The 24387-nt window shown below is 38.8% G+C and overlaps 5 protein-coding genes across 7 annotated transcripts; 4 read left to right on the plus strand and 1 right to left on the minus strand.

Moving 5' to 3' along the window:
• Window positions 1–1436: 1436 nt before the first annotated feature.
• On the plus strand, window positions 1437–5964 carry LOC105175918 (uncharacterized). Its single transcript, XM_011098564.3, has 2 exons — window positions 1437–5258; window positions 5360–5964. Exons 1-2 carry the CDS (start codon window positions 1871–1873, stop codon window positions 5728–5730), a joined length of 3759 nt encoding a protein of 1252 aa, XP_011096866.2. The 5' UTR covers window positions 1437–1870; the 3' UTR covers window positions 5731–5964.
• Window positions 5965–6240: 276 nt separating this feature from the next.
• Window positions 6241–9377, minus strand: LOC105175919 (excitatory amino acid transporter). Of its 2 annotated transcripts, none has more exons than XM_011098567.3 (3): window positions 9164–9366; window positions 8951–9088; window positions 6241–6496 (listed from the first exon to the last, which is right to left on the minus strand). In XM_011098567.3, exons 1-3 carry the CDS (start codon window positions 9252–9254, stop codon window positions 6480–6482), a joined length of 246 nt encoding a protein of 81 aa, XP_011096869.1. In that variant the 5' UTR covers window positions 9255–9366; the 3' UTR covers window positions 6241–6479. The 2 variants fall into 2 exon arrangements, with proteins under 2 accessions (XP_011096869.1, XP_020553943.1); XM_020698284.2 differs by lacking the exon at window positions 6241–6496 and adding an exon at window positions 6538–7511 and having other exon boundaries at window positions 9164–9377.
• A 1812-nt stretch (window positions 9378–11189) lies between these two features.
• LOC105175961 (uncharacterized) lies at window positions 11190–15634 on the plus strand. The gene is made up of 7 exons (XM_011098604.3): window positions 11190–12353; window positions 12436–12557; window positions 13060–13851; window positions 14187–14631; window positions 14730–14883; window positions 15020–15116; window positions 15245–15634. Exons 1-7 carry the CDS (start codon window positions 11451–11453, stop codon window positions 15363–15365), a joined length of 2634 nt encoding a protein of 877 aa, XP_011096906.2. The 5' UTR covers window positions 11190–11450; the 3' UTR covers window positions 15366–15634.
• A 1147-nt stretch (window positions 15635–16781) lies between these two features.
• LOC105175920 (DNA glycosylase superfamily protein) lies at window positions 16782–19335 on the plus strand. Its single transcript, XM_011098568.3, has 4 exons — window positions 16782–17656; window positions 17802–17859; window positions 17965–18184; window positions 18419–19335. Exons 1-4 carry the CDS (start codon window positions 17083–17085, stop codon window positions 18689–18691), a joined length of 1125 nt encoding a protein of 374 aa, XP_011096870.1. The 5' UTR covers window positions 16782–17082; the 3' UTR covers window positions 18692–19335.
• Window positions 19336–21423: 2088 nt separating this feature from the next.
• On the plus strand, window positions 21424–24100 carry LOC105175921 (galactan beta-1,4-galactosyltransferase GALS3). Of its 2 annotated transcripts, none has more exons than XM_088876306.1 (2): window positions 21424–22884; window positions 23564–24100. In XM_088876306.1, exons 1-2 carry the CDS (start codon window positions 21725–21727, stop codon window positions 23919–23921), a joined length of 1518 nt encoding a protein of 505 aa, XP_088732432.1. In that variant the 5' UTR covers window positions 21424–21724; the 3' UTR covers window positions 23922–24100. The 2 variants fall into 2 exon arrangements, with proteins under 2 accessions (XP_088732432.1, XP_011096871.2); XM_011098569.3 differs by having other exon boundaries at window positions 21426–22884; window positions 23576–24100.
• Window positions 24101–24387: the final 287 nt, after the last annotated feature.

The raw sequence follows: 24387 nt of genomic DNA on the forward strand, positions 1-24387 counted from the left end.
TAATAAATATAATCGTGTACGTACAATAATGCAATTATTAGTGTCTGTAATTAATGTTAGAATCTTTTATATAATTGGGAATGGGTGTGGCGTTTAGCGTTAGCATTATGCAAACTGCAGTTGGGTTGGGTTGGGTTGGATGAGTCTACCACTACCAGTGTGTGTGTTTGTGTGTCTCGTGATATATAGATGGAGACAAGACATAGCTTATATCACGTCCGTGACTCATATGTATGTGTAATAACAAATGAAATAATATAATATAAATGATGGATATACAAAAAATTATGGCAGGCTGTATATATACTTGTATTGCCAAGATGAAGTGATATTGATATAAGTTTAAGCACATAAATTATAATAAAAGACAAGCACACATATGCAGATGCAGCTCTTAATTAATGATTAATCTTGAAATTAGCTTAATTGGATTAGCAGTAGTGCAATTCTTTATAATCAAATTTTACTTTTTATCCATGGCATCAGCAGATAGATATATATATGTGTGTGGGTGTGAAATTGCCAAAAAAAAGGAACAATTGTTGGTCCTTTTGAAGAAAGAGTGAAATAATGAGGTAGGTTGAAACTGAATGAATGAATAAGAGAAGGCAAACAAATAAAGAATGGGGTGGCTTCCAAAGTATTATTAATTAATTAGGTGAGAAACAAGTGAAGAGGATTGATATGAAGAAAGGGTTGTTTCTTTAATTTAATTTAAACTAACTTGTACATAATAATTATAGGGGTTAGAATTTTGATTGGTTAAAACACACAAGTAATGGAGTGATTGATGATCATACAAAATATTAACACTTTATGATCAAGTGCAGGACTATAGGTAATATTATAGGAGTGATTGATGAATTTGGATTTGGTAGCTCAATCCATTTGACTACTCTATCTTATAATCACAATTAAATGAGAAAAGCAACAGAAACAGTAGCAAAGAAAGAATTAATGCAGTTTTGTTTAGTAATAGTTGCGTAAGAGATGGGGTTGGTTGAGTTTTTGTTATGTAAACACTGGTGATGGAGATCATACGTATCCTTTTTTTTCTCTTTTAAAACAAAGATTGTTTCCTATCACTATCCTCCCTTTTTGTTTCTTTCACATTCACAAAATCAAACTACTAACTTGTGTTTGTGAAACAAGAAAATGGAAATCCAACCGCTCACTTTTAGTATAAGGGATTAAGTCAGAGCATAAATCAGGAAATTGTATAGGTTAGACCTGCAACCACTCTTGACCCCTGACCCACCATATAACAACATACCTTCTCCCTTTTTATAATCTCTTGATAATGGGAGCTGGAGAGAGAGTATTAATTGGAGTGAAGGGGCTTTCTTGATTTCTATCCTACTGCCCTCATTGACCCCTGTCCTCTCCCCCATTTGACTTTCTCCCTATCTTTATTTCACTTCACATCCCTTTCTTCTCTCTCTCCCTTTCTTACTGGTTTACAATATCGGTGCCATTAATAGCTGCTCAGAACCAAAGGAGTTTGCCTGCTCCATCTCTCCTCTCTTTCTTATTTAAGGCCATAAATTGAAATTAAATGAGACTCCTAGGCGTCCTAGCCCACCCCTTAGCGTCTTCTCATGCAGACGCAGTAGCTCAAAACCACGCGTCATCTCCCCATCCCAGACCTCCTCAATATCACCCTCTTGTCTTTAATTTTCTCTTCATCATAGCAATGACAATCTCACTCCTCCATGCACAAACCCTCTTTTACTCTTGCTCTTCCATCTCCAAACATTTCTTTTAAGCACACTTCCAACTTCACACACACTCTCTTATGCTCTCTCGTCAACAACTTTCATCTCCTAAACATCAATAATTTGCTCTTCTTCCACCCAAATATTAAACTAAAATGCTACTCCTATTTCTCCTTCTGCCCCTCTTTGCCCTCTCCGCCGGGGTTTCAACCCAGGACTCCATCATCAATATTCTTATGGAGGTGAAGAAATCTTTCGTTCAAGACCCACTCAATGTTTTACAAGACTGGTCCCCTCACAACCCAAACTTCTGCTCATGGAGAGGCCTTTCCTGTTCCCCTACCTCCTCCGCCTCTCTTCAACCTCAACTGCTTGCTCTCGATCTCTCAAATTCTTCACTCCGCGGCTCCCTCTCACCCGCTCTCGCTCTTCTCCCAAACCTGCTCCTCCTCAATCTATCTTCTAATCAGCTCTCAGGCCCCATTCCACCTGCTCTCTCCAACCTTTCTTCTTTGGAATCTTTGCTCCTCTTCTCCAACCAACTCTCCGGTCCCATTCCACCCCAACTTGGTTCCCTCCTCAATCTCCAGGTCCTCAGAATCGGCGACAATTACCTTACCGGCCCAATTCCCCCTTCTTTCGGCAATCTCCAGAATTTGGTCACTCTTGGTTTGGCCTCCTGCAGTCTCACCGGCCGGATACCGCCAGAGCTTGGAAGGCTGGGCCAACTCCAGAACTTGGTTCTGCAGCAAAACCAGCTCCTCGGTCCCATTCCTCAAGAGCTTGCCAACTGCTCCAGCCTCATCGTCTTTACGGCGGCGCTCAATCGTCTTAATGGATCAATCCCGTCCGAGTTGGCTGGTCTTAATAATCTACGTACATTGAATCTTGCCAATAATACACTGTCAGGGGGGATACCGACTCAGCTTGGTGAGATGAGTCAGCTGCGATATCTGAATCTCCTGGGCAATCAGCTTCAGGGTACCATTCCCAAGTCCTTGGCGAACTTGATAAATCTTCAGAGTCTGGACTTGTCCGGCAACAGGCTGAGCGGCGAAATTCCAGGAGAGTTGGGAAGCATGGGTCAGCTTGTTTACCTCGTGCTTTCAAGTAACAATCTGACAGGTAATATTCCCCGAGGCATATGTTCAAACACCACCAGTTTGGAATACTTGATGCTCGCACAAAATCAACTCTCTGGCAGGATTCCAACAGAATTAAGTGACTGCAAGTCGCTCAAGCAACTCGATTTGTCCAATAATACACTCGATGGATTCATTCCAGAGGAGCTTTATGAGTTGCATCAACTCACTGACCTCCTGCTTAACAACAACACTTTGTCTGGTTCTATTTCTCCCTTCATAGCAAACTTAACCAATCTGCAGACTCTGGCACTGTACCAGAACTATTTGAGGGGCAATCTACCTAAAGAGATTGGGATGCTTGGGAAGCTTCAGATACTTTATGTCTACGACAATCAGCTCTCTGGTGAGATTCCGGTGGAGATCGGCAACTGCTCCAGCTTGCAAATGGTTGATTTCTTCGGAAATCAATTCACGGGGCAGATCCCTATCACCATTGGAAGGCTAAAGCAGCTGAATTTCCTTCATCTCAGACAGAATGATCTTTCTGGTGAGATTCCCTCCAGTTTGGGTAACTGCCATCAGCTGGCCATACTTGATTTGGCAGATAACAGACTCTCCGGCAGCATTCCTGCGACTTTTGGGCATCTTCAAGCTCTGGAACAGCTTATGCTATATAACAATTCTCTCCAAGGAAACCTGCCTGATGAGCTTTCCAGTCTCACTAACTTGACGAGGATCAATTTGTCACATAACAAACTGAATGGGAGCATTGCTCCACTCTGCACGTCGCGTAATTTTCTTTCTTTTGATGTTACAAACAACGGATTTGATCATGAAATTCCACGCCAAATTGGCAATTCACCTGCGCTTGAAAGGTTAAGGCTAGGCAATAACCTATTTACAGGGCAGATCCCCTGGACCCTGGGATTACTCCAACAACTCTCGCTGTTGGATCTCTCGCGCAATTTACTCACTGGCCAGATACCCGTTCAACTTTCCCTGTGCAACAGATTGACTCACCTTGATCTTGATCATAACCTTCTTTCTGGGCCAATTCCATTCTGGATAGGACGTCTTCCTCTATTAGGTGAGCTCAAGCTCTCAGCCAATAACCTATCTGGGTCTCTTCCTCAAGAATTATTCAATTGTTCGAATCTGCTCGTCCTGTCTCTTGAGGCGAACTCTCTTAATGGTACCCTTCCTCCTGAAGTTGGTAAACTCAAGTCTCTCAACGTGCTGGATCTCAACCGTAATCAACTCTCTGGTCCTCTACCTCCCACCATTGGGCAATTAAGTAAGCTATACGAACTCCGGCTTTCACTGAACTCCTTCAGTGGAGAGATTCCCGCTGAGATTGGCCAGCTCCAAAATTTGCAAAGCGTTCTGGACCTCAGCTACAATAACCTCAGTGGTCACATCCCATCTTCCATTGGCAGACTCTCCAAGCTTGAAGCACTCGATCTATCCCACAATGCACTAGTTGGAGAAATCCCTCCTCAAGTTAGTGAAATGAGCAGCTTAGGAAGATTGAACCTCTCTTTCAATCACCTTCAAGGAAAACTGGATAAGCGATATGCACGCTGGCCAGCCACATCTTTTGACGGGAACTTGAATCTTTGCGGAAGCCCTCTTCAAAATTGCAAGGACATAAAGTCTGCCAATGGAGAGCCAGGCCTCAGCGAATCATCTGTTGTGATAATTTCAGCAATATCAACTACATTTGCGGTTATTCTTTTGTTACTGGGAGCTGCCCTCTTCTTCAAACACAGGCGAGAAGCCCTCAGGAGGGGCAGTGGACTCGATTCCACTTACTCTTCTAGCTCTTCACAAGCACAAAGGCGACCTTTATTTGATAATGCCGCTGCTAAGAATGATTTCAGATGGATAGACATAATGGAAGCTACAAATAATCTGAGTGAGGAGTTCATTATTGGATCTGGGGGATCAGGAACCATCTACAAAGCTGAACTGTTTACTGGAGAGACTGTGGCAATAAAGAGGATTGTGAGGAAGGATGATCCAATGTTGGATAGAAGCTTTGCAAGAGAAATCAAAACGCTTGGTAGAATAAGACATAGACATCTGGTCAGGCTGTTGGGGTATTGTTGCAACATAAGGGCGGGTTCCAATTTGCTGATCTATGAGTACATGGAGAACGGTAGCGTGTGGGATTGGTTGCATAAACAACCGATGGATGAGAAGAGAAAAAGGATCCTAGACTGGGAAGCAAGATTGAAGATAGCAGTGGGATTGGCACAGGGACTGGAGTATCTTCATTATGACTGTGCGCCCAAGATACTTCACAGAGATGTAAAGTCCAGCAACGTGTTATTAGATGCCAACATGGAGGCTCATTTGGGAGATTTTGGACTGGCAAAACCTGTCACAGATAATCATGATTCCGTGAATACAGAATCAAACTTGTGGTTTGCAGGTTCCTACGGCTACATTGCGCCAGGTATGAAAACTGATCATCTCCTTTTTCAATTGCATCAAACAAAAACTAGAATTCAATATTCGTTTTGTTATGTGTATGAGAGGACGGGACTCGTTTTGCAGAGTATGCTTATTCCTTGAAGGCTACAGAGAAAAGTGATGTTTACAGCATGGGTATTGTGCTTATGGAGCTGGTCACTGGAAGAATGCCAACAGATGGAAGATTTGGTGTGAATATGGACATGGTCAGATGGGTAGAGTCACATATGGAAATACAAGGATCCGGTACTGAGGAGCTAACTGATCCGGTGCTAAAACCACTCTTACCTAATGAAGAAAATGCTGTATTCCAAGTGCTTGAAATAGCACTGCGGTGCACAAAAACTGCTCCTGCAGAAAGGCCATCATCACGGCAGGCTTGCGACCTGTTGGTGCATGTGCTCAATGACACTAAGGTTCAATCACAGAAAATGAGCCCAGAGACATATGCGTAGCTGATGGGTGAAGGAAAAATATTGGAGTTTTAACATTCCTTACACCAACATCATTCTAAAGTTTGACAGCAAGCGACTTAATTGTAATATGAATGCAAGAAAGAACCAGCGCTTGGTTATAGTAATTGAGAAGTTTCACTTTCAATCCCGGAAAGAAGTTAGTAGCTCTACTTATTTTCAAACAGATCTGTGTTTTTGTTAAGGGGAATGGAAAGTTTTCAAGATCTTCCAGCACTGTTACTTGCCATAACCATATTCTGATGTATTTTCCTCTCGGCTCCTAAGTCCTGACCATTTGAATACTAATTTATCATTGTTTCGCAAGCAGCTTCATTCCCTTTCATCACTTTCGAAGCAGCATATTCGTATTTCCTAATTAAATAAAAAAAGAGAATTATGTAAATTTGCTTGATTCCCTTTCATCACTTTCCACGCAGCATTGTAGTATTTCCTAATTAAATAAAACAAGAGAATTATGTAAAAATTTGCATCTAAGCAAAAAGCGAAATATGAACAGAAGAAACTACATTGTGCATGACTCAATAACAGAATATACAGCAACCAGATTTATTCTCATCAAAATGATTGGAATAAGTCATTAGGATAAATATATGGCTGCTCCCAGATCTCCTGAGCCAAGAAACATAGTAAAAATTAGGGAAACAATTGTTTACAACCAAAGGATAAGGTTGGCAATAGTTCTCAGGAAAGTAAATTCCGATACAAAATATTCTTCAACTCCAACGTCTTTAGTCTTCATCATCATCTGCAACCAGAATACCCAAAAGAAAATCTCTTGATGAATGAAGGCATGTAAAAAGTGTACAAGAAGATATAGTAGCGGTGAGCTACTCGGTTCTTGAAAAGTTTTATCTTGACCATTGGAAATATAGACAATCGTCCAAAACAAATTGCAAACCAAGCAAAGATATAAAAAAAAAGAAAAAAGAAGGGAGGAGTCCCAAACTTGGAAAGAAACAGGAACAAGATCCCTACGCTTGAGGTGTGTTAAAATGCGGATGGCACTTCTAGGAATTTTCAAATTATATCCACCTCCCTTTACGTTGGTTGTTATCTTACATGTAAGCAGCACTAGGTTACATAACAGAGAAAACTAAAGGGAACCAAGAATTTTAATAAAAACCTAATTCACCCTCACATCAGTATTTTGTTCAAAGTTTAGTTGCAAAGAAGGCATTTAATTGTGTTCCACTGATCTTAATTCATATCTTCTTTAGGACCTGCTGAGATCAAGCCCAAAAATGGCCTTCCTGATTATCTATTCTATGAATATTGTATTTATGTCTGGTAGTTAGTATATCTTCTTTCATCTCTTTCATGCATCAATACTGGTTACACATCTTGTCAACAATTTAGTTGTTTAGAATTACTTCTTTGCACATTGTTCTGACTGTTTGACAAATTCTGCATGTTGGTAATAGGTGAAGACCATTACATCCAAAGAATAGTAAGAGCATCTCATACTTCAGGAGTGGAAGAATGATAATGGTAAACAAAACATAATGTCTATTTCAGGGTAATTGGCATATTGCACCCTCCAAATACATCTCACTTGCATTATGCACCAAAAAGTTGTATTTTCTGCACTTTCCATTCTTGAAATACATAAAATTTAGCATCTACACCCTGAAGCCAATTCCGTAAAAATCCAACTGGAAAATCTCCCTGACCTGACTTTGGCAAGGGCTTTGTCTCCTCATTTGTTTCTCTCTATGGTAAAAACACAAGTGACATGATCCTTCTCATTATTCTTTTGCATTCTTCATAGAAACAAGATAATAACTCTCATTTGACACGTACAAATATGAGAACCAATAAAACCATAATCATTAGAAATGCATAGAGATTGCAAGAACAGTATAAGGAGGAGGAAAACAAATTGATTGGAGCTGAGAATCGCTTGGCAGATTCTTGAAAAACCTATCAAACTAGAAGACAAAAATTATGCGATTGAATTTGATTCCTCCTAGTATATTATGTTTGCTGTTTCAATTGTTTGGATCTCATGCATGAGCTTGTAATTTTCTAATGCTTAATTCCATTATGCTGGACAAGGCATATCGATAATTTTCCATCAGAAAAGGTAACAAAATAGCATGAAAATCGTCTTCTACATGAATAGCATTCAAAAGACAGAAGCATAACTAAACCATTTTTGCCTTTTGAATCTAGAGACTGTCAAAAGTAAAGAAGAAAAAATCTTGCTATTCCAAGTGACCGCTATGTAATGCTTAATAAATCTAGTCTCTCCTACACAACCACAGGACATTTGATTATCACATGCCTTCTCTTTTTTCTGTACCTGAAGATAACCACATTCCAATTCTTTCTGGAGGGAGCATACATTATTTTCTTTTATAAAAATAATGGAACTTTTGAGTATCTTATCTTTTTTGTCATTAATCAGAGGACGCAGGAACATTATCACCAAGTGCATAGTTCAAATTTTTTTACCAGTGTTGTTTGAATAATAGTAAAATGAATTTGATCCTCCGGGATCATTTCCTCTACTTAGTATTTACCCCTTTTTCTTTCTTCTTGAATCGAATTCAAGAAATAGTACAGTGAAAAGGTAATTAGAAGAGGCAAGCCAAGAAAGGAATAAAAGAAAAAAAAAATTGACAAGGCAAAAAATCACTTCTTCGAAGTCAGACTCCATGAATTTTCCGGTGGGATACAGCCAGAATTTGCTCTAGGGTGCAAGATGCAAAGATTTGTATTTTATGCGTGTAAAGCACCAAAAATATAATTTTTGGGTGCATAGTGACAATGGGATGTGTTTGGGGTTTGCAATATGCCAATTTTAACCTCTTTTTCAAGATTAATCATTTTAATATGGCGGTTTAAGAGGAAACCCTAAACAATTCTAGAGAATATTACACATGGCAATCAGTTGCCATGACTTGCTATCGGGATAGACACCCGGGTCATTCGAATGAAAAATCCTTATAGAGAATATGTGCACATAGACAATCTTCAATTGCCTTGATTTGTCAGAAAAAGAAAGCAAAACTCGTTCAGAAAAGCTGCGCTAAGACCACAAATAATTGCGAAATTATATAAATAATTGAAACTACAAGTATGGAAAAATAGGGGTTCTCTTTAGAGGTATAGCTGATGATTTAGGGTAACCAAGACAAAGTGATAGTGTATCTTAGAGTTGGAAGAAAGAAATGATAAAGGGGGGAGTTTGGGTTACCGAAGTAGCGGCTTTCATTGGCTTGCTTGGCCTTGATGAGTAACTTGTCGAGGTCCTCCTGAGCCTTGGCGTCCCACTTGACCATCTGATTAGCAAACACCGCTCCCAAACCCATTCCCAATACATGCTCCCACGGATCTGCAATTCAGCAATCAAGTATTCAGATTTCTTCAATTCAATTAAAGGATCAGAAAAAGGGGAAGAAGTTGTTACGGCGCATGTAAGGGAGCTTGCGGAGAGCGTTAGAGTACATCTGGGTCCCCAATCCTAGTAGGGCTCCTACCACAGTCGCGCTAATCGCCATCCCTCTCTCCCTCTCTCGCCCTCTCTCTCTCAATTTCACCTCTTCCTTCTGTGCAGTAGTCCCTGCGCATAGCCCATAGGGTTTTTCACTGGCTCTTTTTTATATTTGCAACAACGGCTAATACGCCTGCCCTCTAACCAGAAAACACGATTTTAGTTGAAGCACATAAAATAGGTCATGATATTTGAATTTTAAACAAAGAACTTCCTTCTAATAATACTATCTGTCTTGTCACGTTATTTTTATATAATTATTAAAAGATTTACATAATTTTTGCTTGTCTTGTTATATATATTGACTTTTTTAAAAAATAAATTATCAATATAATTTAAAATATTACAAGAACATATATATATACTTTTAATATAAATTATTTACTTTGTAGAATATATTTGCATATATTGAGATTATAAATATTTTTTTGTATTACATAATTTTATAAAAGGCTACAAATTTTAATAATATTTTAAATAAATGACTATAAATAGTTTTGGTGGAGATTTTTTAATAAAATATATTCTAAAGAGTAAAATAAAAGGTATAGGGGGTATGTGAGAAGGGTATTTTTGTCCTATCAATGCTAAATTATTTTGTTATGGGTGTTTTTATTACGTTTCATACTTTAGAGGTGTAAATACGTCCAAATGCATAGTTTAGAGGTACAAAATGTATTTAACCCTAGATACGCCTTATTTTTTTAAAAAATTACAAATATCCCTATAGAGTTAACGATCGTTTAACTCTCTCGTAATAGCCCATTGTAGGAGTATTTGTTAAACGATCAATAATTTTAAGTGTATTTATAATTTTTTAAATAACGAAAATGTATTCATAATTATGACAAATTTTAAAAGAATCCGTTGTAATGATCCAAATAAAAAAAAAATAATATAATGATATCACAAAATCCTACTTGTTGGTGAAAGTTTTCTTTTCTAATTATGTTTGTATATGTAGATATTAAGTTAAAGGATTCAAAAAAATATGTTGCCTGATTAAAAGAGTTACTATTATGAGATGGGGATTATAACAAGGGCTAGTTCTAACTACTTGTGATAGAACAACAACAGCAAAAAGAAGAAGAAAATTGCTTGTAATATCCCTGACAGAATGCCATCTATGTCAGAGAAAAAGAAAATCTCTCTATTATTTTGCATTAGTATAAACTTTTGCAAATACCCTTTTTAGAGTTTTGGTGAGTAGACATGAGACTAAGAATTGATGGTGTAATAAGGAAAAACAAAAGGTTAGGACTAGTAGAGAAGGATGTATGGGAGAGACATGAGAGAAGGGAAATGAGTGTTTATTAATGTGTGAATGATAAGTGAAAAGGTAATCAAAATGGACAGTTTGCATTCCCTTGTTTATATATATATATAGTCACATCATAATAGTAATAATAATAAAGTAAATTACAACGGTCATAAATTTTTTTATAATTATAAATATTGTGATGTTATTTTAAAAATTATAAAATATCTTCTTGAAAAATTATAAATATTCTAACAAATACTTTCTATAACGGAATGTATTTATTAGGATATTTATAATTTTAAAAAAGTATTTATAATTTTTATAATAATAAGAAAGTATTTATGATTTTTATAATAATAAGAAAGTATTTATAATAAATGAAAATTAGTAGAGTTGAGTTGGGTAATAGCTAATGATCAATCACTAATCACACTAATTGTGTTTGTATTTTTCAATTCGCTGTTGACCACTACATTTTTATTGGGTATGAAAACGTTCTTTGTTTGTTTTGTTCTGTTTTTTTTTTTTTTTCCAAAAAGAAAAAAAGAGAAACCATTAACTCATAATACAACTAATAATCAATCCTTGCGGTTTTAATCAATAATAAAAGAAGGGAGAGGCGTGTTTTACTGGCTCTAATTCAACGCTTCACCACCAAATACCAATTCCAGTTTATTTACTTATAATTACATCTCCCAAGTCCAACCCCAACTCCTGCTATGCTATCCACCACCTTTCAGCTTTCCTTCTTCCTTTTTCTTCACTCCCAATTTTCCATTCATTCTGGACAACCAACGACGTTGTTGAGACTGAGGTTGCTCATTTTGATTTTGATTGTGATTGTGCTTTCAATTCTCTCATTTCTCCCGCTCAAATGACTGCCTCTCATCATTAATCCCTTTTCACCCCATTCCCATAATCATCTTCCTCCTCCTCCTCCCAATGATGGCCTCTTCCCAAGTTCAAATAGCCACCTCCTCTCCCTTCGCCAACCACCATGATCCATGTTTCCAGAACAATCTCAACAACTTGGTCTCCTCCTGCATTCCCAATGATAATTCTCGCCACCTTGACTTCGACGATTTATGGGTTCACCAACCTCAATGGCAAACCACCACCACCACCGCCACCACTACTACCACCAGTACCACCCCCCCCATCCCCACCCCCACCAACCACAACTCCAACCACACAAATGACGACCACTCTATTCATTATGGCGGCGCCAACCCCGCCCGCGCCCCCCGCCGCAAAGGCAAATGGACAAGAGCTCGGGATATGTTTCTTTCTGGTGATCACCCGCACCGCTCCACCATTAAGGCCCGTCGTTCCACTTCTCCAACCCAATGCGAGAGTTTTGTGGAGGTTCCCAATTCGGGCGGCGTTTCTTCCCTGGTTCAGAAATGGAGAGGCTTCGAGGCAGAAGCCAAGTGCTGCAGCAGCAGGAACAGCTCAGCCTACATGTATGGCCCGCAGGACAATGATCAGGACGACCCATTTGGTGGTTGGGAATCTGATAGAACAGCATTCAGCGGTCCCCCTTCCTCTCGCAGCCGCGATTCTGACGCCGCAGAAAGCGAGAGGCTGAGGGTCGCCGACATTATTAAAAAGTTGACCGAAGAGCGTTTCAATGAGGTTGGTTCCGACTCCCCTCCTCGTGTTAGAACCTCATTCGAACAATCAGAACAGAGATGTTTTACCCCTCTGCTGAGTTCACCCCGAATCAGGGGCCGCCAGGCATATCATGATCTGCTCATGCAGATGGAGCGCGAGAGGCGTAAAGAACTTGAACGACTCGTGGGCCGCAAAGCCGTCTCCAAATTCTCTCATCGAGGCCGCATTCAGGTAATTTTGTTTGCAATGCTGAAGTCAAGTGAGTCTCTCACTTTCTTCACTAACTCAAATCATGTGCCCTCTAAATGAATAGGCTATGCTTCGGATAAGATTCCTAAGGCGCAGCATCGAAACCAAAGATGCTTGGCATTCAAATACCACATCATCTGAATCACACAAAGCTGTGCAACCTCAACCTGCAGTCGTACATTTCAGGTTTTGTGTTTTTAAAATATGTGGATCTCTTCTTTCACTTTCAAAATTATTGAAATCATTCACCATGTGTTGAAACATGCCAACGATTACTTTCTGCTGCAACAATGGGGTACAACCACCACCCCCCGATTAATCCTTCTACTGCAGTCTTCTTAGATAGCCAGTGTACTATTGTTCAAAAATGATGATATCTTTCCAATTAAGTAATTCCAATTCATGTCGTCCACATCTAGTTACATCAAGAGTAAATAAGCAGCTTAAGTCGTATTTAATTTTACAGGTAGAGCTAGCTCTTTCATGAAGTTGCCCTTTGTCTCAATCTTATCTTTATTATTCAACTTAACAATTTTTGTCCAGACACATTACCTTGACAACTTCTGTGTAATATAAATGTTATTTAATAGGGTACTTAAAGCTGAATTATATTTTGGTGTGTTGGAAGTATGTTTGCTACATGAAACATGCTTATAATGTAGCTTCCGATTTTACTGAATATTTCTAGGGTAAGAGTCGGTGCAAGTGCCCAAAATGGTTCAGTTCACTCTGGCAGCTGCCGCAAAGATACTACTTCTGCAGAGCCAAACTTGCACTCAGCCAATCAACAGGAAAAAGAAAATGAATGCCAAGAGCTCACTAACTCAAAAAGTTGTCACAGAGTGAGGGCGGATCACATCCAAGATTCTGAAGACTCTGTAACCTCTAAAGAACAGAACGCCAGCCATTGTTCTCATGAAGTTAATGAAAATATAGAACAGAATGTTCACATATCACATAGTTATGAAAATATCCATTTTGACGGAAGTCCATTTTCAAAACTTATGCGGCAGGAAACCAACTGGGAGAGCAGCAACCGTAGCTCGGGTGAATCTGCGGAGACAGCTGGAACCTCCCACAACAAAGAAACTAATTCTGGAGACACAACCAAATCCATCCACAATATTGATATCAATATATACAATGAAGTGAAAGAGGGCAGTAATCAGCAAATTGTGAAAACCAACTATGACTTGACATCTGGTTATGATCATCACCAGGGTTTCGTGGAGAAAGGAGAGTCCCCCAGTAATCAGCATTTAGTAGAAACTGATACGTACTGGGTGAGTGACGTTTCTCATCCTGAAGTTGGATGGGAAGAATTGCACTCTGATTACCAGCAGCTTTCAGGAAATAATAGAGACTGGATTGAAGAGGTATCACGCCCTCGTAGTGATTGGGAAGGCCTCAGGCAAGAAAGATATCGCGAGATGCTTGATCCTTTCTTAGACAATGAAGAAATTCGTCTACTCCTCGGAAGGTCTATAATTCTCTTTTACTTTCCACTATTAATCATTTGTGCCTTTAAAAGTCATTATGTTCACACCGCATTCCCCCTTTACAACTCCAATAACTGTCCAACACAGGATCAAGTAAAAAGCATTAATTTGCATCAACGCTTCCACATAAAACTCCAATGCCCGATGTTAAAATGAAAGACAAGTCTGGGGCTATCTGAATTAATAACATCTTGCTTTTCATTAACTCAATTGAAAAGAAATAGCATGTTCCATATATTCAGATTTATAATTTATTAAAGGATTGTGCTATCTGAATATGTACTTACAGCTCTAGTCGTCTGAACAAATTGTGCAGGAGAAGTGTCTCAACCTTTCTTTCCAGTGGTCTAAGAGAGAAAATAGATCAAGTGATTATATCTCGTGCTCAAGGGCAAGAAACTCTAAAGAATAATCAGAGACGAGAAGAGAAACAGTTGCCTGAACGAGAACAAACAGCAACATCAGAGGAAAGAGAAGGGGAAGATGGAGAGGATGAGCAAGATGAAGAAGGGGAAGATTATGGTAATTATTTGAATGAATATGAAGAAGCGGAGAGCTCAGTGGAGCAACGGTGTAACGAGTCTGACGATTACACGGATCATATCAGAACTTCACCACCAGCATCATGGCCCCAGAATCAAGGTCATGAATCTAGCAATCATTCTTATCAGGTTGCGTCTCCTTCTGCACAGCAGTCCTCATCCAACCATTACTCTCAGAACAATGGGCATAACTCTTCATATAGCACCCATCCTGCAATTGTAAGTCAGTTGTACCAACTTATTTGCAGTTGAGTTAGCAGAATTAATACATTAGTTGGAAAAAAATATATAACAATTTCTCAAAAAAACCAAAACAGGAAATGGAACTGATGTGTGATTTGAGGGGCCATATGGAGCAATTGCATCAAGAGATGTCTGAACTGAGAAAAGCAATTAAATGTTGCATGGATATGCAGATGAAATTACAACGTTCCATCAAGAAGGAAGTTGCAGTAGCTCTGAATCATTCAGGTGGATTTGAAATTCAGTGAGCTCGTTCCTTAATTCTTTTTCCATGAGATTGTTAATTGTGATGTTGTGACGATACATATGATTGTCTTTGTGTAAAGCAAATTGAAGTTGAAGCTAGGTTAGATTATACATGCAGATAGAAAGCATGGAAGAAGGAACTCAGAGAAGAAGGCGGCAAGTGGAGGGAGATGTTGTATTTGCTGTAAAGTGCAAGTTGATTGTCTTCTGTACAGGTATGTATGTATATATGGCAAAGGGGAAGGGTTGAAGCAGGTAGCAATGGCATGCATGAGTTAGAGTTATTAAAAAAGGAGTAGTAATTAATTCATTGTATATGTTTTTGTTGTTCAATGGTTTTCAGGTGTGGTCACATGTGCACCTGTTACAAGTGTGCCCATGAGCTGCAGTCGAGCAGCGGAAAATGTCCCATATGTACAGCTCCCATTTTGGATGTTGTCCGAACATATTCTAATCATTCTTGAAATTTGCATGAATGAGTTCTTGCTTTGGAGGACCTTCATATATAATTATTTTTTGACCTTTTTCTTTTTGGGGGTTTTGTCCCATCTGATTCTTAAAGATATATAAGTTGAAGAATCAAGTTTCCTCCTTATCTTGCCTTTCATGTGTTATATATATATTTTTTTTCCGTTTTTCTTTCATAGTTGGAACAAATTCAAAATTTGTAGAGAAGCATTGTAATTCTGTTGTAAGTAAGAAATGGGATGTAAGTTGATTTGGCATAGATAGTTTTGCGTGTTTTATAATTTTTATTTGTTATTACCTGCAGCTCGTATGAGAGACAGAAGGTTATAAAAAATTAAAAGTGAAATCAAAATTTCGGCATTTGACTTTTTCCCTCAAAGTGCACCTGCAACGCCAACCCCAATCAATTACGATATAGTTTGGTTGAGTTGTGTGTAATATATTGGTCACCGATTTCTCTATCACTCTGTGCCTTCATCTATATTATAAACTACAATGTAATTATCTGTGTTATGCACTGATTTAAAATTAATCCACATTATAATTTTTTTAAAAAAAGTCTAATAATATTTTTATTCATGCATAATTAAAGTTAATTGAGTTTATTTACTTAAATAAATATAGTAAAAAAATGTAAATTTCGAATAGTGTACGGAATATAAAATGATTTAGGGGGAAGGGAGGTAGAGGTTTTAGAATGAAATTTCAAGTGCAAGTTAGTAGACAACACGCACACAGACACACGTCATCTACTCAATCATGTGCTTTTGTCTAGAGTTGATGCCATTATCTTGGAAAAAGCACATGCTTTGTCCCGCCCTTTTTATCTAAAATAGTAATAATGATATTATCATATAGAATATGCTTATTAAATTTTGAAAAATAGATAATGTGCATTGCTGCAGAGGTAAACATTAATCTGAGTATATCATTTTTAACGGCACAAAGTCTTGTGACTGAAGCTTACAAATAGCGTGCAACTAAAGCTTTACATCTTCCCCTTTTTTATTTTATTTTAATTAAGCCAACAAGTAAAAGTGTTGAAAGAAGAGAAGAGAAGGGTAACTGTTAACAGTAAGTAGGTTTCATAGTTTCTATTATTATTATTATTTATGTATGGCGGTAGGCGGAAGTATTATTGGTGGTTAATGATTAGTAGGGAATGGAATAATTTATGAAAATTGATATGGGGAAGAGCGGAGCACATGGGAAATGGGACCCGAAGCCAAATCAAGAGTGGGGAGGGGTGTGGTGCTGTACTTGTTTTTCATATGCACAACCCCGGAGCCCAATGTCAACTGTCATAATTATTGCTCTACAAAAACCATACATACATACATACATAAAAGAAAGGGGAAGGAGGCCGCCCAAATTAACCATCTTAATACATACTGCCCTTACAACTCAAATCAGAAGAAGGTGTAGGTGTGTGTGCGGCAGATGCCCAACCTTGCCATGTTACAACTTCTCCCACTCATGTCATCATCTACGTACCCCCATTTCTCCTCTTTTTCCCTTTTCTCTTTTTGTTATACCTATAATTGCCAAAAGTGTGACTGTGTGTATGCAGTATATATATATATATATATCTATTACACCCACATGCCTTCCCACTTCCATCCCCACCCAAACTCATCTATACTAATATTGCACATTCCCCTCCTCTCATCCTATCTCTCTCCCCCCCTCCATATTAGAAGCTAAATCATCATCATGTGTTCCTCAAAGTCTAAACTGAAACACAGCAGCAGTATGAATGGGCGGGCCGTCCTTCACCCTAACTCCAATCGCACCCCTCTCCTGGAGAGGCGCAATTCCTTCGATATCGCCCTACTCAACACCACCTCCTCTCCAACCAATACCAATCCCAATACTATTACTCCCGACTCCACTTTACCCCCTCAACTCCTCAACAATAAGAATAGGTACACCCCTCCCGCATCTCCCACCAAACCCAAACCCAAACCCAAATCACCCACAGTACCACCCCTCCTCAATATTAAGAGAATTTACCCCAACCCTCCTCCTAAATCCAATTCCAAGACACCTTCTACGGATCCTCAATCTTCTTCTGACCTCGCACCCGGAAGCATTGCAGCAGCACGAAGAGAGCAGGTGGCCATTTTTCACGAGCAAAGGAAATTGCGCATAGCTCATTATGGAAGGACCGCCCCCAAGTCCTCACCCCCAAATAATAACAACGATCGCTATTCTTGCAACCTTACTGCTAATAATTCTGCCCCTGTTCAACAAGAGAAGAGATGCAGTTTCATCACCCCTAATTCAGGTTTTCTTTTTCTTTTTCTTTTTTAATAATTATTATCAGTAACGTCATATCATCCTTCCTTTCCATTTCTATGCCTTTGATTAATCCTTCCTACTCCACACTATTTACTTATATAATTTGTAAAAAATATTAAATATTGCTGCAGATCCCATCTATGTGGCCTACCACGACCAAGAATGGGGGGTGCCTGTCCATGATGATAAGTATGTTAGTTACTCTCTCTTTGATTTGCATACAATAATATTTACCGAATTACATATATATATATATATCTAGTGATGAATATATATATATTCACGCACGCACAGATTGCTGTTTGAATTGCTGGTTTTGACTGGCGCGCAAGTAGGATCAGATTGGAGTTCGGTGTTGAGGAAGAGACAAGATTATAGGGATGCTTTTTCAGGATTTGACGCGGAAATTGTTTCCAAGTACTCAGAAAAGAAGATGAGCTGGATGAGTGGTGAATATGGTATGGAGTTGAGCCTAATCAGGGGAGTGGTGGACAACTCTAAAAGGATCCTTGAGGTATTATTATACATATTAATTAATGCTTAAAACTTTTTTAAATTAATTTGAGGATGCACATGTGAGGAGTTGCTTAATTATTCCATTCATACAGTCTTGTCGACGCATGTGATAAACAGATAGATAGGCCCCTCCCTGTATTATATATATATATATATATATATATATAGCGATATTGGTTATGAATTGTAGTTGTGTGTTAAACTTGGGGAGATGGTGAACTGTGTCTGACAGATAAAGAAGGAATTTGGATCATTTGACAAGTATCTATGGGGATTTGTGAACGAGAAGCCAATGGTGACGCAATACAAGTGGTTGCACAAGATTCCGGCCAAGACCTCAAAATCGGAGACGATAAGCAAGGACATGGTAAGGAGGGGGTTCCGGCTGGTGGGACCCACCGTGATACACTCGTTCATGCAGGCGGCTGGTCTCACCAACGACCACTTGATCACCTGTCCTAGACACTCTCAATGCCTCGACTCATTCATCCATGCAGCTACCTAGCTAGCCAGAATACCGCCCCACTCTGACTGCCCCATACATATACTAAGCTACCTACTTGTATACCTTATATATATTATATATTGTTAACTAGAGAATGATCATATGATTCATGAGAGAGAGAGAGAGAGAGAGGGTACCTAGCTAGTACACAAATTATGTTATTAATTAACTCATGCAGTAATTAATTAATCAATTTACGTACTATTATTTTGACTTGTAACTTTTAAAAAAAAAACTAAAGAAAGTGAATGAATTGGGTGGTGCAAGTGTTTGGGAGACAGAAGAGAAAGCGGGGACGAGGAGGCATGTGCGGTGGGGCCGGCGGGAATGAAGAGTTGTCATGATTCATCATGACATGACCACCCTCCTCCAAGGGCTTCTTTAATATTATTTGCTTTGCCAGCACAAACATAATTCTCAACAGCCTGGTCATGTTGCATTGTTTTGGGGTATTAATTTGTAATATTATTGTGTTTCTCATGTTTTTGTTTCTAATTAGACAATGAGTTGACTATATATTTGAGGAGGCAAACACAAATTAAGTGGGTGTGCCTTGTGTCCCGTCTCAATCTCAGCCTCAAGTTTGCGATGGAGCGATGTGTGTTTTGGTGTTAATAATAATTATGGTTGGATTTGTATTTGTATTGGTGGGTATTGATATGTGCTTGGCTTGATTTGTTACATTAACAAGAAGAGAAGTAAGAAGAGCAATTTTCCTTTTTACATGCGGGGCGCGGTGCTCTCTCTACTTACTTGGGCCTTTTTTCCATTTCTTCTTATCCACAACCATAAATATATATGTATATATGTATAGTTATATAATAATCACTTTTAAATATATATGCCTTGTCTGGGGATTCAATCATATCTATATTTGGATCTAAACAAAACTACTCTACTGTCGTTAAAACTTCACCTTCACCTCTGATTTCTAACATATCTATCTATATATATATATAGGACAACAAATTTGGCCTGTAATTGAGGTAATTTGTAAGCTTAATTCCATCACTTTGAATTATATATTTAAGATTTTAAGATCAAACCAAGTTGTTTTTTTTAACGCATCACTCAGAAACCTTAATTCCATCATACAATTAAAATTTTAAGAATATATTTTTGTATTCCAAACATTCATATAATTTTAAGAATATATTTTTGTAATCCAAACGTTCATATAATCATACTTCCAAAAGCATTAATTTTTGAATGATGATCAAACCATCATCATCAATCAAATAAATGTTAACGTATATACCCTTGGTTTTAGGGGAGTGTGAAGTCTGAGTTGAGCAGTCTTTTTGTTTGTCCCTTAGATAGTAAGGGTGTGGTTTATTTGGTAAGAACGATCTTCAAGTTTGTTAAATTTGGATTGGTCCAGCATGAAAATGTCATGCATTGGATTGGACCCCTACATTTCGTATGTATATATATAGATAGATATCTGTTTGTAATTGTGTCGTTAAGGGTCGTTTTCTTGTTCCCCTAAAATTAGGAAGCAAATAAAAGTTTGTGAGAAATGTTGTTTGAATTTGATTATGTTAAAGGAGGGAGAGAGAGATTAATAAATTGGAAGTAGGGTAGGGCTGGGAACGTTGGATGAAAATGGATGGAGTGATCCAGTAGAGCCCAGACACCATGTGCAAAGACATGCTTCCTTTCTTCCACGTGTTTCCTAATTTATTAGTTTTCAAACATGGTTGGCTGTCTACTTGGGGGCTGCATTGCCGCCCTCAGAATATAATCATGAGATGAGATTATAAAGTAAGTTAAAAATATTATTAATTAGTATGTGACTTATGTATTGGTTTGCAGAATAAATAATTAATTAGATTAAAGTTTTCATCCAACACAACACTCCATTACACTACACTAATAATACATACTTGTGTCTGTGAGAGAGCAGACCAGACAAGAGATGCTCCCTTTCCCAAGTGAAAACAGCAACAACTTTTCATTAATTAATTTGTTAATTATTAATAGGCATTACGGTAGACATTCACATTCACGGTTTAACTTTTTGGAATTATTATTATGTGCATAAATAAATAGGGTTAATTACACACTCTTCCTTTTAAATTTAGTATAATTATACGTGAATTTTTTATAATTTGAGAAATTATATTTAACACTTTTGAGATTTGCTTTCCTCTAATAAATAATTTCCTTCGTTAGACAAATTTTGCTGATGTTAACAAAAAAAATTAAAAAATATCTATATTTATCTCGAATTTATTTATTACTGGTATTTTAAATGTCAAATAATTTTTTTATAATCAAATTACTCTCATACGTCTTTACGCGTCAATGCATGTGAGGAGGTATATTTCACCATTATAAGGGTAGTTTAATTCAAAAAAAATTATTTGACTTACAATAAATCAATCAAGAGTAAATATAATTTTCATTCAACTTTTTTTGTTAATATGAACAAATTTAGTGAAATTTGACTAACAGAGAAAACTTATTTAATAAATGGAAGCAAACCTTAAAATTATTAAATGTAATTTTTCAAATAACTACACAAAATCTTATGAGAGGAGTGTGTGATCATCCAAATAAATATGAAAGGGCAGGGCAGCATCATTCCGTTCCACCCTAATATTCTTATTCTACCAATTTATTTATTAAAATTAATACATTCTCAAGCTAACGTTAATTTGGTGCGAATGGTTGCCTCATCATCGTTTATAAAAGGAACGCTGCAATCAGCATAGATATGTATGATTGATTGTTACACTTACACAAAAGCAAAAGAAAAAATAAGTTCCCATTCCATTTACATATATATTCTTGCTCTGTTGTGCTGTGCAGCTGCCTGTGCCCCCGCCCCGCCCCGCCCCTTAACCTTTCTTCTCCCCCCACCCCAACAATAATTCAATTGAAAACCTGCCTGAGAACAGGAAAGCTTCTTCGTCCACCGCCACCCCCAAAAGAACCCAAAAAACGGTCAAGTGACAAAATTGTACTACGTCTTAGCTCCTCCAACTACACAGCTCAATTAGCACTCATCCTACACTACACCCACCGATTATGGTGATAAGCAGCAATAGTAGCAGTAGCCCTACTAACCAAAAGATTCACAAGGACAGGAGAATGTTTGTTGGTATCATCTGGAACTGTGCTGCTGAGCTCAAACTCCTCCTCACCGCTCTCCTCTTCCTCTGCTCTCTTGCCACTCTCCTCCAATTCCTCCCTTCCCGCTTCCTTCTCTCTCCCTCCGACCTCCGCCTCTGCCTCTCCGATTCTAACGTTACCACCCTTAACAATTCCTCCTCCCAACTCCTCCCTATTAACACCGATTACTTGTTCAACCACGGCGTGCTTAAGCGCTCTTTCAACCCCTTCGGCTCTGCTGCTTACAACTTCATTTTAATGTCCGCTTACCGAGGCGGCCCCAACACCTTCGCCGTCGTCGGTCTCTCTTCCAAGCCTCTCCACCTCTACGGCAAGCCCACCTATCAATGCCTCTGGGTACCCCACCACGATCCTCTCAATTCCCTCTCCACTCCCGGCCACAAGATCCTCCCCGATTGGGGCTACGGCCGCGTTTACACCGTCGTTGTCGTTAACTGCACTTTCCCAACCCTCGCCGGGGCCGACGGAAAGGGTGGCCAGCTTCTTCTCCGCGCCGCTACCAATGGCGGAGGTGACCGCACCCTCAACATCACCGACACCATTCTCGCCTTGGCCGAAACCCCTCAAGATTTTGCCAATTTCACGGCGCAATTCACATCGGGGCCCAAGTACGATTATCTGTATTGTGGGTCGTCTCTGTATGGGAACTTGAGTCCTCAGAGAGTGCGAGAGTGGTTGGCATATCACGTGAGACTGTTCGGTGCGAGGTCCCATTTTGTGATACACGACGCCGGGGGAGTACATGACGGACTAATGCAAGTGTTAAGGCCCTGGATGGAGAAAGGGTTCGTCACGTTGCAAGATATACGGGAGCAGGAAAGGTTCGATGGCTACTATCACAATCAATTCCTGATAGTGAATGATTGCTTGCATAGGTACAGATTTGCAGCCAAGTGGATATTCTTCTTTGACGTTGATGAATTCATTTTTGTGCCCAAGAAGACCACCATCAATTCCATCTTGGATTCCCTCACAGAATTTACTCAGTTCACAATTGAGCAGATGCCCATGTCCAACAAGCTCTGCTTCTCCCAGGATGCTCCTACGGCTTTCAGGTATTATATCTATACACGCCCGTCATTTTTCTTTTTCTTTTAACAAATCGAGAATTCTGCCTTTTGTTTCTGTTTCTTTTAATTTGATCTAATTGACTTTGTTCTCATTATTCCGCGCAGCATATTGACTCCAATTTTGTGATACACCATAATTAATTAAGATTACCTCGCGATTAAGCCATCAGTGGTGGCTAGTTTCAGTTTCCAAGAGCGTTTTATTTCTTCTGTCTCGAAATCTTTTGTTTGGCGAGCAATTGCTTAGGAGTGTTTCGGTTTGCCAAGTGAAATGCTGAGTTTAATGATTTCATTCATGGAATTAGGAATGCTTGAATAAGTATCGTTCCAGTGGGCTGTTGCTGATAAATTAACGCATGTTTTCATGCCAGCCCAGCTTAGTCCATTCATGTTCTAGTTGCGTTTATATCTTGGATTCCTATGAATTGAATTCAAGTTTTCATTAGCTAGTTAGATGGCACCATTTGTTGATCCTGATATCGACACCAGAGTCCTCGATTTTCGTCCTGACCGAATTAAATAAAAGCAACTTACTATCTTAGTTAGACTTGCAATGTGGAATGTTGAAGTGAATTTGGATTGATGGTGTTGATAGTGTTTCTATATACGCTCAAGTCATAATCTAATTGTGGAACATATAAATATGTGTTTATGATTAAACCAGTGTTGTTTGTAGGAAATGGGGATTTGAGAAGCTAGTTTACAAGGATGTGAAGAGGGGTATAAGGAGGGACCGTAAGTATGCCGTTCAGCCACTGAGTGTGTTTGCAACTGGAGTGCACATGTCGCAGAACATTGTGGGCAAGACGACACACAAGACGGAAGGGCGCATAAAGTACTTCCATTATCATGGGACGATTGCAATGCGGCGCGAACCATGCCAACAATTTCTCAATTCCACAGAGACCACGGTTGATGGAACTCCTTACATTGTGGACACTACAATGCGTGACATTGCAGGAGCAGTAAAGAGATTCGAACTCAAAATGATTGGCTCTAGATTGCAAAGAACACGGCAATGAACATTTTGGTGCTTTTTGTTTCTCCATCATTGATAGGAAAAGTTTTTGTTGCACTTGATTCTTGTATCATAAATTTTCATGTCGTCATCTCTTTCCACCAGAGCACATATACATACATAGGTATTGTTACAGGAATGCATGTTTTTTTCTTATAGGCAAAAGAGAGCATTACAGTTTTATATTCTTTTCAGTTTGGTTTTTGAGAGTATTTTGTTACAATGATTAATGCGAATGGATTAAATTACCGTGAAACTCTTGACTGGGTCAATTCAAGCAAAAAGACATCCACGCCATGTTATTATATGTAGGGGGCGAGGGTTTGATTTTACAAAGTTGAAAAGGGTGTCACAATCACATGGGAGATGATAGGGGGAATGTGGGCAACTGGATTGAAGCTGGTTTCTACGTCTGGTTTGGTTGGGCATTCTTTCATTAGCATTAGCTGGCTCCCAGAGGGTGTGGGTGT

This window comes from Sesamum indicum, linkage group LG12, assembly GCF_026168435.1.
Source record: "Sesamum indicum cultivar Baizhima isolate 11 linkage group LG12, ASM2616843v1, whole genome shotgun sequence".
NCBI lineage: Eukaryota > Viridiplantae > Streptophyta > Magnoliopsida > Lamiales > Pedaliaceae > Sesamum > Sesamum indicum.